This window comes from Cavia porcellus, unplaced genomic scaffold (assembly GCF_034190915.1).
Source record: "Cavia porcellus strain 051 isolate PalLab524CR breed Dunkin Hartley unplaced genomic scaffold, mCavPor4.1 scaffold_21, whole genome shotgun sequence".
NCBI classification, from domain to species: Eukaryota; Metazoa; Chordata; class Mammalia; order Rodentia; family Caviidae; genus Cavia; species Cavia porcellus.
The window spans coordinates 6,775,362-6,790,809 of NW_026947504.1; the positions used below are offsets into that span (position 1 = coordinate 6,775,362).

The window sequence follows — 15,448 nt, forward strand, 5'->3', positions numbered from 1 at the left end:
GGGCTGGCGGTGGAGGAAGTGAAGTCACTTCCGGGCTGGTGTTTGTTTGGACTGGAGCAGGGAGGCGGCGGGCGAAGCGCACGTCGAGCGGGGGAGCGCCGCTGCTTGTGGAGATCCGCGGAGGCCGACAGGATTCGTTGGCTGCCGTCCCCGCTGCCGTGCACTGGGTGAGGGGTCCCCTCGGGCAGAGCCGCAAAAAGGGGTAGGCGTGCCCAGCGGTCTATGGGCAGCACCTCGGTGACGGCCTAGGGCCCTAAAACGCCCTCCGAGTTGGCCATTAGGCCTTTTACGGCCTCTCTTGGTTCATGCCTGTTTTTCTGCCGTATCTGAGGGACGAACTTGGGGCGACTTCATTCTTTTCTCCTCTGAGAAATGGCCGTCGCTTTTTTTCTCATTGTCTTTATTTGTAACTTAGACCTCCTAGCTCTCTATCCGGGCCTTCGGCGGCGCGCGAGGGCTGCCGGGATAGTACTTTCTAGCATTCTTCAACCCCCAGTCTTCGCCACCGCCGACTGCCCCGCGTGCGGCCACCCTTTTCCCAGCCCCCCCACTACCACCGCGGCAACAAAGCTCATTGTTTCTACCGACTTTACGCCTGCGCGTCGCCCCGCGCAGCCCCTACTGGCTGCGCGTGCGCGCTCGTCCTGGCTGTGGTGGGGGGAGAGGCAAAGGCGAAGGGGCCAGCTGCCTGGCGCTGCCCCAAGGGAGCGCTTGCAACGGTCGACCGGCCTTGTACAGTACCTTGCTGATCTATTTTCTCACTCTTTGCTGTCCGTATTCCTTAGTTTTAGTTTCATTGTGTCCCATCCTCCAGGAAGGAGGATTTCTATCTAGGGGTACTGGGAACCCCTATTCCAGGAGAGCTCTGACCAAGTTGAATTTAAAGAGTCCATTCAGGTCACAGTCTTTGATTCTGGTCTTGTCTTTTAATAGTATGTGCTTATTCTCGCTACTATAGAGGGAGGGCGGGTTGTGGCAAAGTTAGCGTTTTAAAACGTGTTGCTAGTCAGCTGTGGTATTTTCTGACTTCTGAAAGATGCCTTATCTGCATCCTTTTTTTGTCTTGAACGTTTTCCCGTGACTTTACAGTCCAACACTCGGAATTCTCAAACTTTAGAAAGAATTTGGTTGCTTATTGCCTTTGGGAGAAGGTCTAACAGACCTAAAAAACCTTTGGATGTTCGTTTCAGAAAAGGAAAAAAAATCCCATTTTGCGTGTGTTTGCTAGTCTTTTCTTGTGCCTTGGTGTCATTGTGTTTTCTTGAGGGGGCGAGGGGATACTGGGAATCGAACTCAGGACCTTTTAAAAGCTTGTCAGAGAGGTGCTTGTGCCGCTGAACTATATCCCCGGCTTTGTTTTTCAAATGTAATTTGAACAATTGATCCAGTGTTGATTGGCATTTTCATTAAGTAATCTTAAATTTCTTCCGGTGTAAATTATGTTTGCAAATTGGAAAAAGGTCTTGGAGGATTTTTAATGAGACTCTCAGCATTAACCGTTTTGTGGTTCTGTCTGATTTATGAAAGACAGGATATTTGGGACAAATTAGTGTGTTCATATTACTTGTTAATTGTGAACTTGAACAAAACTTAATTTTTACCAATGAGTATCACAAAGATAGGTAACCTAAAAATTAATAACTTGTTTGTGTTTCTTGGGGGAGAAGGAATGGAGAGTCGCTGTGATGGTTGAAAGGAACTCAAATTGAAGTAGGTAATTTCCACTCTCTTGGCCAAAGTAAATTTTATAGCAGGCATCTCTCTGAATAAGCAATAAGCCTGTGACTAGAAGTGATGCTCCAGTTTTAGTTAAACATTTAGAAAATGTCCATTTCACAGCAATTTAGTAGATATAGGAGATTAAAGTAATCTGCCTACCATAGGTGGCACATACCAGTAACCCCATCTACTTGGTTGGCAAGTTCGGTATCAACCTGGGTAACTTAGACCAAGTATCACAATTTAAAAGTGGGAAGTAGTTCACTGGTAGATCACTTGCCTAGTATGGATGGCTTTTGGTTGCATTACTGGAAAAGAAAGAGTCTGAGTGGGTAGGGGGGATAATCATATATTTTTTCCTAACCTTTTGTAAAGTTGCTGTTTTAACTTGTTTTAACTTTTTGTTTGTTTTTTGGTACTTTACAAAGTTTTGTATTCATTATTATGACAGTCTGTGAGATGAACCTTCCAAGTTTAAACCTGCCTGTTTGAAATTGAGGAAATGGAAGATTAAAGTCATTTTTATTTTAATACATAGTATTTAGTAATGTCAGGCCATAATCTTAAGTATTTCCAAAAATACTGTATTAACTAATCTTCAACATCTCAAAAAAGGCAGACACTACTATAAAAATGAAGCTAACAAATGAGACTAAATGTTGGAGTTGAAATCCAGGTATTCCAGAGTATAATATATCTTCTTAATCACTATACTGTACTGTACATGACAAGAATCCTGTAAGTGCTTGTGGCGTAGTTGGAGTTTTAGCCTACTTTTTGGATTTTGGTTTTGTGTATTTGAGGCAAGGTGTTGCTGTTTCCATCAGGCTGGCCTTGAACTCACTGTGTAGTCCAGATAATCCTCCTGCCTCAGCCTCCCAAGTGCTGGTATTATAGGCATATGCCACTACACCCAGTTTGAACCTGCTTGTCTATTGCTTTTGCAATCAGAACTATCTATTGCACAGGTGTATTAATAGTTTACATTTGTTATAGCTCAGGATTCAATTTTAATACAATTAGTTTTTCTTAATTTCCTCGCCATTTGTGTCTAATAAATAGGCACGAATCTCATGTGGCTGTGAACACTTAAAATAATATTAAAGTGTGGTGGTGCTTCCACCTGTTTGGAAGGCTGAGGAAAAAGGATTAAAAATTCAAGCCCAGCCTAGGCTACAGAGTGATTTAGGAAGTCCTTATCTCAATACAAAAAAATTTTAAAACTACTGGCCAGGGATTTAGCTCAGCAGCGTAAGCACCAGCCTGGCAAACCTAGATTGTAAGTTTGATCCCCAGTACCAAAACATAAAAAATAAATCAATAAATAAAACTACTAGGAGTGTAGCCCACTGCCAAGGCCATGAGTTCTGTCACCAGTACCACAAAAGAAAGGACATTAATCAGTGCAATTGAGCTCATTTTTAAGCCACCTGTACCTAATGGATATAGATTGAGTCAATTTGTGAAAATTAGGATGCTGTTAACAGCAGTGATGATGGGGATGAGGTGAACTGTCCTTTTCCTTTCTAACCATTCTTGTTACATTCATTGGAAATCAAGGTTATTAGAACCTTTAGGGTTATCATTTTTTTTAACCTTGAAGTACTGGGGATTACACCCAAGAGTGTTATGCTACCAAGGTACATCCCCAGCCCTTTTTAAATTTTTTTTTTTTTTTTTAGGATAGGATCTTGCAGTCAGGCGTGGTGGCTCACGCCTGTAATCCCAGCACTCGGGAGGCTGAGGTGGGAGATTTGTTGCAAGTTCAAGACCAGCCTGGGCTACAAAGTGAGCTCAAGGCCAGCCTGAACTGCATAGTGAGACCCCGTCTCTAAAAAGACAAAAAAAAAAAAAAAATAGGATCTTGCTAACTTGCTCCTGCTGACCTCAAAATTGTGATCCAGCTGCCTGAGTAGCTGAGAATAGAATCAGTTTGATGTACATTTTTGTGTGACATTATTTCACTCCTGTAAGTAATAGACAGTACTAATTGTTATGTGCTTTACCTAGGATCTTTTTTGAGATGGGGTCTCACTATGTTCAGGTTGGCCTTAAATTCACTCTGCAGTCCAGGCTGGCCTTGAATATGTGTCAGTGTTCAAATCTCAGCTTCCCAAGTGCTGCAATTTCGGGTGTGCACCACCGAGCCTGGCTATTACTGCTGTTTTACAGAAGAGTAAACAAATTCAGTTTAAATAACTCCCATCCATAGTCACATAGCTAATCAGGCAGCCTAATTCCAGTGGCCATGTCTTTTGTGTTTTAAAACCTTTGCCCAAATTGCCTCCAAATTGTGATCCTCCTATCTCAACCTCCCAAAGCTGGATTACAGCTGGGCGTTACCATGATTACAGCATGGAAATGCCCAGCTGTAATCATGCTTTTTAAATCTTACTACCTTACACTGGCAAAAATAAAAAATAAAAAATTTAGTGCTTCCCATAAACTTGGGGAAAACAGATTAATGGGAGAAAGTTCGTAAGTATCCTTACTGCTGAAGAGATGACTAATATTCATAGGCATATATACATCTATCTAACTATGTGTGTGTGTGTGTGTGTGTGTGTGTGTATATGTATATATAAGCCATATGTAGTTAAGGTTAAGTTCTATATAGCATCCTAGGGAGTAATATAAGAGATCAATGACACAGAAAACAACTGTATTTGAATTTTAATAATTCAGTAAAGTCCTGAATTTGTAAATTGAGAGTTTGCCGACTTCCAGAAAATAGTAATAGGAAAAAATTGTCCTTAACCAAAATCTAGTAAAATTTGTTACTTAAGTGTTAAAACATCTTAGCTGTCATCTGTCTGTTTTTTGTTTTTGTTTTTGTTTTTTGTCTTTTTCTTTTTTATCAGTACCAGGGATCGAACTCACGACTGCCTGCTTGCAAGGCAGGTGCTTATGCCGCTGAGCTAAATCCCCAGCCCCTGTCATCTGTTTTTGTAGTGCTGGAGGTTTAACCTAGGCCCTTGGCTCAATGGTAGGCACTTGGATCTAACATTGATCCACATTCCTAAAACCCTTAGCTATCCTTTTTTTCCTTTATTTTTAGGTTTTTAAAATTAGTACGTTTCTGCCAGGCTAGATTGCACGCACGTGTAATCCCAGCATTTGGGAGGCTGAGGCAGGAGAACCACTACAAGTTCAAGGCCAGCCTGTACTATATATAGCAAGACCCTGTCCCAGAAAGATATAATGAAACAGGTCTAGAGATGTAGCACAGTGCAAAACCCTGGGTTCAATCTTCAGTACAAAAGGGAGGAAAAAAAAATGATATCAGTCAGCTGATGGATATTTGGGTTGTGTCTACTTTTTTAGAGAATAATGCAACTGTGAAATCTGTCTACCAGGTTATATACAAGCATATTTTTAGTATACTTTATTACTGTCCATTAATTTTGTTTTGGGGTTTTTTTTGTCCATTAATTTTAATAAGGTTTTTCTGTGATGTTTTTGTACATGATTATAACATTTTGGTTTTTTTTTTTTTTTTTTTTTTTTTTTGAATCGGGGATTGAACTCACAACCTTGAGCTTACCAAGCAGATAGTTATGCCACTAAGCTGGTTCTCCCGCCCAATTATAACTTTTTTTTTTTCCTTTTTTTGGTACCGGAGATTGAACTCACGACATTGCACTTAACAGGTAAGCACTTAAAGCTACTGAGCTAAATCCCCAACCCTAGAACATTTTGATAGTGTCCATAACCCTATTTCCTGCCTTACATTTTCCCCACCCTTATTATACCCTTTCTCTTCATGCCATCTTGGATTTACATATTTATTTAGGGTTCCACATGGTAGGGAAACATGCAGTGGTTGTCTTTGAGTCTCCCCCTAGGTTGACCTCAAACTCCTGCCTTAGCTTTTTGACTGCTGAGATTGCAGGCATACTGAGTTCCAAATATTTTTTCATTTCTCATGGGTATATATTCATAGCAATGGAATTGCTAGTCTGTGCGTAATTCCTTGTTTAACCCATTAAACTGCCAGCCTGTTTTCCAAAGCAACTGTGCCATTTTACTTTCCCACCAATGATGAATAAGATTCCACTTTCTTCATATCCTCACCAACATTTGTCATTATCTTTTCCTTCTGCCCGCATGTCTGTTACTATTTGTTTTTATTATAGCCATCCCAGTGAGTATGAACTAGTATCTTGTGGTTTTGATTTGCATTTCCCTGAGGCTAAGGATGTTACTTTTTTATGTGTTGTATTGGCCATTTGTGTGTCTTTGCCCAGTCTTAAATTGGGGTATTGATGCTTATTAACAGGATTTTTGTTTTTGTTTTTGTTTTTTGTTTTTTGGGTTTTGTGTGTGTGTGTCAGGGATTGAACTCACAACCTTATACTTGCCAAGCAGGTGCTTATGCTGCTGAACTAAACCCCCAGCCCCTATTAACAGCTTTTTATATGTTCTGAACACATGCAATGCTTCTCAGGTTTTGTTTTGTTTTGTTTGACTAGGGATTAAACTCAAAGACCTTTGCTTGCCAGACAGGTGCTTACACAGCTGAGCTAAGCCCCTAGCCCCCTCAGCCTGTTTTTGTTTTTGTGACAAGGTCTCTTAAATTCTATAGGCTGGACTTGAACTTGTAATCCTTTTCTACCTTAGCCTTGCAGAATACTGAGATTACAGGCATATATCACCACAACTGGCTTCTTGGTTTCTTTTATGTTCTTCCAGAATATAAAAGAGAACCTGTGTATGTATTAACTAAATGCATACCTACCTCCCTAGTTACCATAATAACCAAGGAGAAAGCAAACCTGACTTACCATGGCAAAAGAAATTAAAGGCTGTTAAAGATAATACTAGTTTTAAAAGTACTTGAAGATGTTCAGTTTTCCATCAGAGATCCGACACTTTTCATTTCTCTTGTTTTCCAACTATTTGGTATAGGTCTAGCAGTCTAGATTTGTAAGGGATTTTTGTTTTTATTTTCATAGTACTAGGGATTGAACCCAGTGTGCTCTACCACTGCACTGTATCCCCTACCCTTTTATTTTATTTTATTTATTTCACTTCATTTCTGGTACCAGGAATTGAACTCGGGGCCTTCTGCTTGGCAGCCAGGCACTGTGCTGCTGAACCACATCCCTGATCCCTTGTGTTTTGAGACAAGCTCCACTGTGTTGCCCAGGCTGGTCTTCAATTTGCAGTCCTCCTGTCCCAACCTTCCCAATAACTGCAGTTACAAGCATGCACCTCATCTAGCCTCTGCTTTCTTAAATACATACACTGAGGATGTCTTTCATCAGATTCCACCCTGTTCCTCACCCCTGCCCCATTTTTTTCTCTTTTAGAATTTGGATCCCCTCTGTCCCCTGCATTACTTGACTTCTCTTCCTTGGGGTTTGTTTTTTCCTAGTTTTTTTTAATCTTCTGGGTTTTCCATTAACTCTGACTTGCTTCCAAATTACTACGTGTTAGCTGGGCAAAGTGTAACCCCGTTCAGCTATATAGAAGGCTGAAGCAGAAGGAACATGTGAGCCTAGAAATTCAAGGCTAGTAGACCTTATCTCGTGTGTGTGTGTGTGTGTGTGTGTGTGTGTGTGTGTGTGTGCGCGCGCGCGCGTACACACGTATCAGGAATCAAACTCACAACCTTGCCAGGCAGGCTCTTATGCCATTGAACTGGATCCCTGCCCAACCTCACCTCTTTTTAAAAAAAAAAATTCTGGGCCAGGGGTATAGCTCAGCCACATAACACCTGCTTGGCAAGCAAAAGGTCCTGAGTTTGATTCCTGAACATATATATATTCGTGTTACTGTTTTCATATACTTAAAAGTTTTGTTAAACTCTTTTCAGATCTGCTATGCACTTTTTAAAAATCTTTTTGCTGCTCTCTGAAGTCTACACGTCTTGCGCTTTCTGTAAATTGTGCTGCATTTTGCTCACTGTGCCTTGTCTTTTTCCTCTGGATGTTATCTTCGAGTACTATTTGTTTTCCTTGAAAATGTTTATGCCCATAAGGCTAGAATTAAGGGGCTACTTCTTGAGGAGGGTCCACCCTCTACTCCAGCCCCTATGCACACACCCCTGATGCTGAGGGTTGAAGCCCACCTTAAATGTGAGCTACATACCCAACCCTTTCTTTTTAATTTTGAGATAGGTTCTCACTTAAGTTATCCAAGCTGGGATTGAATTTGTGATCATTTCCCCTTAACCTCTTGAATAGAACTAGAACCCCAGGGACACATTCTTTTGTGGTTTTCCTTTCTTCTCTTTTTAATTGCTAGGGGTTGAACTCAAAGCCTCATGTATACCAAGTATACATTCTACCAACTTTTTTCCTTTTTTGGTTGGTTACTGTTGGTTGGTACTGGGGATTAAATTCAGGGCTTTTAACAAGGAACTATATCTCCAGCCCCCTTTTTAAAATTTTCTTATTGGAGAGGGTCTTGCTAAATTGTTATGTATTACCAGGGTGGACTTGAACTTATAGTGCTTCTGCCTCAGCTTCCCAGAGTGCTAAGATTTCCAGGCTGAAACCAATTTTTTTTTTTTTTTTTTAAGCTAGGTGTCATTTTGTGGTTCAGGTTAACCTTGAACTCACTTAATAACCGAGGCTGGTAATCCTGCATCAGGCTTGCAAGTACTGGAATTACAGGTTTGTGCCTGACACTGCTAGAAATCATATTTTAAGTAACTTTTTCCCAGGTTAGACACCTAATAAAAAATGGAGCAGAAATCTGTAAGTCAACACATGGCAATTCTAAAACATACTGCTTTTAAACATTTTTATACATGTCATTTCATATTTAACATTATAGAGTATAGTCAAAGAAGGAATAAGGTCAGGTCATATTCAAAAAGTAAAAATCTTTTTTTTTTTTTTTTTTTTTTTTTTTGTCTTTTTCCTGTTTATCGGTACCAGGGATCGAACTCATGACTGCCTGCTTGCAAGGCAGGCACTTAAAGTAAAATTTGTTTTTAAAAAGGGGGTGTTGGGGATTTAGTTTAGTGGTGTAGCATCTCCCTGGCAAGCATGAAGTCATGAGTGTGATTCCCACTATCTTTAAAATAAAAGGTACAAATCCAGTATATCATTCTGTATTGAGACACTTTGAGCTCAGTTGGCCTTGACAGCTTTCTGGAAGTAGGTGATCTTAACCATGTAGTTTTTATTTGGGTAGCTGTAGCCAGTATCAGATCAGTAGTTCCTTCCCCAGGCTCCAGTTCATTTTGTTGCTTCCAGATACTGCTTAGCTAGGGGCCAGTAAAGATTCAGCCCAGCACTTGCCTGGCAAGTGTGAAATCGTGAGTTCCATCCCTTGTACCAAAAACAAAAAGTGTTAACCAAATATTGTGTGGCAAAAACTAATTTCAATTATTAACTCTTTTTTTTTTTTAACTTTTTTTTTTTTTTTTTTTTGTCTTTTTTTTTTTTGTCTTTTTCCTTTTTATTGGTACCAGGGATCGAACTCACGACTGCCTGCTTGCAAGGCAGGCACTTATGCCGCTGAGCTAAATCCCTAGCCCCAGTTATTAACTCTTGCACTGGGATCTATACTGAAACACCATGGTTTGGTTTTTCTTTTGCAACATTGGGAATCAAACCTAGAACCTTGCACATGCTCTGCCCCTAAGCTACACTCCCAGCCTTTTTTTTTTTTTTGGAGGCAGAGTCTCACTATGTAGTTCAGGTTGGTTTTGAACTCACTGGGTGCCACAGTCTGACCTCAGAATCCTAAGTGATCCTCCTACCTCAGCCTCCTGAGTCCTGGGATTACATGTGCTACCCACCAGCCGTAGGGTATTTTTTTAAATGAGATGGATAACAAAGATGTATTTTTATGCAGTGGAGTACTACTCAGCCATAAAAGGGATGAACAAGAGACTTTTTTTTTTTGTCTTTTTCCTTTTTATCGGTACCAGGGATCGAACTCACAACTGCCTGCTTGGAAGGCAGGCGTTTATGCCACTGAGCTAAATCCCCAGCCCCCAAGAGACTTTTATAGGTAAATAGATGCACTTATGAGACCGTGCTCATAAGTGAAATAGATAAAGCTCACATGTGTAAACATCCCTAGTGTAAGAAGCTGAAGGAAATAATATAGTTAGATATATAATAGTTAAAGATAGTTACATTACTAATTTCTCTTAGTTCACTGAAAAGGGTTTGTACTAATATTGTTTGGATGATTAAATGCAGATATGATAATAGTACAAGGGCTGCAGATTTAGCTCAGCGGCATAAGCATCTTCCTGGTAAGCGCAAGGTTGTGAGTTCCACCCCTGGTACCAAAAAAAATTTTTTTGAAAAAAAAGATAACAGTACGTAAGGTATTAACCATTGTTATCCTCTATTGTACTTTGAAATTTTTGTTTTGTTTTTTCTTCACTTAAAAAAGAAAAGCTGATTTAGGACTTTTCAAGTTTAGGAATTGTTCCCCTGTGCAGACAGCTACTGTTGAATTTTTTGTTTGCCACTGGTGAATATCAGACGGAAGGAGTCTTTTGATTCCCAGTTTTTTTGTGTAGGTTTTCATGGTTAGCACAAAGTTATTCGTATACAGGGTCTCACCAAGTTTCCCAGGGTATCCTTAAACTTGGATCCTCCTGCCCCTTAGGAGTTGCTGAAATTGGAAACATTTGCCACCATGCTTGGTCTCTTCTCCCTGCCCCAGCATTTTTAAAGTAAGTTAGAAGTATTTTGCATATTTTGTCTTATATGTACAGTTAATATTTATTTAATTCCAGTTGAATATTATATAATATATACTCTGTGCTAAACTTAATTTTTTTTCTATCTTAAATATGTAAGTGGTGTACCTTGTTACTTTTTTCACATTGTGGTCTTCTGAGAGATGGGATTTAAAAGTTTATTTATTTAAAGAAGAGCAAACCAGGCTTGGTGGCACATGCCTATAATCCGAGTGCTCAGAAGGCTGAGGCAGAAGGATTACCATAAATCAAGGCCAGCCAGGATTACAGAGTGAGATCCTGTCTCAAAAAAAAATGAGCATATTAATACTTGGTAGCCTGATATATACATATAATAGTTTTCTGCAGAGGAATTGATTGCTATTTAGTCTAGGCTTGTTATCAAGATAGTTTGTCAGGCATAATGGTACATGCCTATAATCCCAGCACTCCAGAGGCTGAGGCACAAAGATTGCAAGACCAAGATCAGTCTCAAAAAACCTTAATGAATTAAAAACATTTTATGCTTCTTCTAGAACTATCAGACATTGTTTTCTCTTATTTTTACAGTGTCTCAGTTTCCTAACCCAAATCATTTTTCCCTTTACTGACAACCTACAACAATTCTCAGTCTGCCTCTTTTCATATATATATATATATGTATATGTATATCTTATCTCTGAGGGTGAAAGTTCCTAGTAATATTTAGTTGAAGACCTCAACTAAAATTTTCACCACCATACTATTGTCATTAGTATTCAGTATTTGAGAAAATACATGTGGGTCCTAGAGACTAAATTCATATTACATAAACAGCCATGTATTTTTATTACACTTATGGCCTATTTATTTTGTTGTTTGATTTCATGGTTTTTTGAGAGTCGGTCTCCTTATGTAGTTCAGGCTGGCCTTGTACTTACTGGGATTATAAGTATGCACCACCATGCCCAACTTTACACTTAATGTCCTCTTAAGGGTAAGTTCATAAAATTTATGGGGCCAGAAGACACATGGAACAAGGCCCTCCTCTATACCTTCACTCACATGAAAATATAATAAATAAAATTCTAGACTTTTAGTTTTGGTTTTTAAACTAATTATAACTGTGGGGTAGTGGGCCCTAATAGGGTTTTTTAACTGGCGTATAAGAATAAGAACTTTGCACTGGATAAAGTGGCTCACACCTGTAACCTCAGCACTTGGGATGCTGAGGCAGAAGGATTACTACAAGTTTGAGGCCATCCTGGACTAACGCAGTGAGTTCAGCAGCAGCTTGAACTCTATAGTGAGACCCTGTCTTGGAAACTACCACCACCCCAAAAAAGAAGAAAGAAATATGCTTTTTTAGGTATACTGCTTTCCTTGGCCCAAGTCATACTATTACTTGAATTTATATGTAAGTAACTTATAAATCTAATACTTGATGCTTTTAATTTTAGTCTTAAAAAAACTTTTAGTTTATATCATATTATCAGCTATTGAGTAGATTATTTAATGACAAACTTCAACCTATATTTGATACTGTTTACTTAGGTAAAGAGGTTAGATGCCTGAAACTCACTGCCTCTCAGGAATATCCAAGCATAGAAGAACTAAACATGAACCCAGAGAAAAAACAAATAGTGTGCTCTGGAAGACAGATCCCAAGATACCTTGGGACTTAGAACTTGAGAGGTTATTAAAAGTATATTTGTGCTTCCAATCTCTGGACTTAGGAAATCGATTTTAAAGTAATTTGGTGTTCATCACTTCACTTGATGACTAAGTGATAAGCATCCTTGTTTTATAAAACAAGGGATATATATAATTGTAATTGGATAGTTTGGAGAGTCCATAAAAGCAATTGACTACTTTCATTTACTATTACCAGAAAACATTAGATATCTAGAATGTCATCAGCTAATTCTTAAAACATTAAAAAGTTTCCAGTTACTTACTATATCATGTGTCTATTGATACCCAGCTATGATGCCTGATAATAAATTAATGCTTACTAAGTACTGAAAAAATAACTAGATTAACTCTGTTGTTCTATTAAGGTTAAAAACGCCAACTAACTCCAACCATGAAAGATCCAAGTCGCAGCAGTACTAGCCCAAGCATCATCAACGAAGATGTGATTATTAACGGTCATTCTCATGAAGATGACAATCCATTTGCAGAGTACATGTGGATGGAAAATGAAGAGGAATTTAACAGACAAGTTAGTTTGGAGTATAAATGTTTTTCATACTGTTTATAGTCCTTCATATGATTGTACTTGACCCTGAAATGTGTTTATCTGATCCTTTTTATGAAATACTGTGTGAGGTCATATGCTACCATTTGTTTTATTTGGCTGCTGATTACTACTAAGCTTGACTGCTCATTGAAATTACCTAGGGATCTTGTTTCAGGGTCCCACTCTGGAGATTCTGATTCAAAAGGACTAGAGCAGAGCCTGGGAAACTTTAAAACGTTCCCAGTGGTTCCCATGAGCAATCTGGTTCAGGAACCATTATTACAGCAGTGTTGTATTACAGTGCAAATTGGGGAAATTCTAGAATTGGGAGCAGATGGACACAGATACTAGGATTGAAAATTGTGTGCTTCAGGGCTGGGGATTTAGCTCAGCGGCATAAGTGCCTGCCTTGCAAGCAGGCAGTCGTGAGTTCGATCCCTGGTACTGATAAAAAGGAAAAAGACAAAAGAAAATTGTGTGCATCTTTTTCTATCTTTTCTCATTTCTCCATTGATTTGTAGTTTTGGTAATTAGTAGCAAACTTGACATATCCATATCCAGTGATGAACATTCTAGAGCAGTTGAGAATCTGTGGCATGTGTGCCACAGCAAGCTGTAATGTGAAAAGCTCTAAAAGATTGGCTATCACTCTTCTAGACTAAAACAGTTCAATCTCATTTCAGTAAGAATAAGTCGGTACGTTTTATTTTGTTTTGTTTAGTGCTAGAAATGGAGCCCAGGGTCTCATGCATACTAGGATTTGTGAGGGGAGGGAGTGTTTTGATTACTCATGCTGTGACTCTGATTCCAAGAGATTTTATCTTAGGGTTTGAATGAGAGTTTGTACTGTTCTAATGTATCACAGGTAATTCTGATACACATTCATCAAAGAAAGCACTCCTTTATTAATTGTTTCTCAGACATCACTGGAAAAAATAATTCTTTTGACATTTTTTATTTGTAAAATTTTTTTGGTACTGGGGATTAAACCCAGACAGGGTACGTGTTAAAACATGTGATATACTACTGAGCTACACCCCTAACCCCAACATTTTGGTTTTGTTTTGGTTTTTGGGACCGGCGATTGAACTCATGACCTTGTGCTTGCCAGGCAGGTACTGCTTATGCCACTGAGCTAAATCCCTGGCTCAGCATTTTGGTTTTAAGTGGGTTATTTTCAGCCACTTCTAAAGGTGTGTTACTAAGTATTCTATAAATTATCTTTTATTTATCATAAATCTAGATAGAAGAGGAGTTGTGGGAAGAAGAATTTATTGAACGCTGTTTCCAAGAAATGCTGGAAGAGGAAGAAGAACACGAGTGGTTTATTCCAGCTCGAGATCTCCCACAAACTATGGACCAAATCCAAGACCAATTTAATGACCTTGTTATCAGTGATGGCTCTTCTCTGGAAGATCTTGTGGTAAAAGTTATTTTTCATCTTTTTAGACCCTAACTCATCATTCCTGTAAGTGGGGGAAAGCCAGCTACCATCTATTTAAGAGTTCCACATCTTTTCCCTTCCAAAATTATGCCACTTCTTACAGTGAAAGCAGAGTCTCCAGTTCTAATAACAGGGAGTGACTTCTGGCAGCACTGTGGAGTCTTAGACCATTATCAGACTTGCCTCTGCTTTCAGCCATTATAGCCCTCTTAGACATCATATTGCCGTAGGGTATTTGTCTTAAAAGAATCCAGGAAAATACACAGTATTACTATAGGACTTGTCTGTACAAAAGTAACTTGCTCTTTAATCTTGACCTAAATATTTGGTAAAATTTGCAAATTTTGCACTAAGTTTTATTTTTTGAGACAAGGACTTGAACTTACTGTGTCATCGAGGCTGGTCTCGAACTTGTACCTCCTGCCTCAGCTTTCCAAGTGCTGGGGTTATAAAAGTGCCATCTTGCTCAGCTTGTTTTGTTCTTGTGATACTGGGCATTAAACCTTGGCGTGCTCTTCCACTGAGCTACATCTCTAACCCTTTTATTTTTTTTCTCCATCCCTTTTTAATTTTGAGATAAGGTCTTACCAGGATCCTTAGGCTGGCCTTGAACTTAAGATCAAGATCCTTCTCCCTCGGCCTCTCAAGTAGCTGAGAGGTATAAGCATGTACCACCATGGCTAGCCCAAAATTTACAAGATTTTATCAGCAGTGTAAAATTATAGAGTGTCCAGTTCATTTGGAACTGTGAAAAATAGGAAATTTTACAAGCTTATGGCAAAAAAGGAACACAAACAAAGCTAGATTTACATTTTTAGGTATTCTTTTGTTTCATCACTGTCATATATTTACAGTCAAAAGTTTTTCAGGATCTATGATAACTAAACATTAGCACTGAAGTAGAACCCAACGAACCCTAAATTTCACCAAAATTAAGAAAAAAGAATTTTTGCATAAGTGTGATAATGCCCACCTATAGTCCCACACTCTAGAAGCTGAAGGAAGAGGATCACGGGTTTGAGGCCACCTTCACAGTTAGTTCAAGGCCAGTTTGTACTACATAGAGACCCTAATTCAAAGCAGAAAAATTTTGGCCAGTCATGGTGGTACATACCTGTAATCCCACCTACACAGGAGGCTGAGGCAGAAGGACTATTCACATGTATAATCATGCTTCTACCAAATAGTTCTCTAGAATTTATCCACTGAACTCAGAAGTGTTTTGTTTTTTTGTGTGCGAGTGAGATTTTTGTTTGTTTTTTGCAATGATCTTTTGTTAAATGTGTATTCCACCATAAGTGCCGGCCTTGCAAGTGCAAGATTGTGAGTTCAATCCCCGGTACAAAAAAAAAAAAAAAAAAAAAGACTATATGGAAAACACTGAAATTTACCTTGTGGGGGTAAATGA

The 15,448-nt window shown here is 39.0% G+C and overlaps 1 protein-coding gene across 5 annotated transcripts in view; it reads left to right on the top strand.

Moving 5' to 3' along the window:
* Positions 1-15,448, top strand: part of Paip2 (poly(A) binding protein interacting protein 2) — an 18,243-nt gene continuing 2,795 nt past the window's right edge. Inside the window, exons 1-5 of one of the 5 annotated variants that reach the window (XM_063232187.1) lie at positions 42-167; positions 5,342-5,369; positions 10,303-10,369; positions 12,415-12,578; positions 13,840-14,019. In XM_063232187.1, the coding sequence (XP_063088257.1) occupies positions 12,441-12,578; positions 13,840-14,019 (318 nt within the window). In that variant the 5' untranslated portion in view covers positions 42-167; positions 5,342-5,369; positions 10,303-10,369; positions 12,415-12,440. Of the gene's footprint in view, positions 203-5,341; positions 5,370-10,302; positions 10,370-12,414; positions 12,579-13,839; positions 14,020-15,448 lie in introns of all 5 variants that reach the window. The other 4 variants (XM_013140982.3, XM_013140984.3, XM_003477433.5 and 1 more) reach the window with 4 other exon arrangements.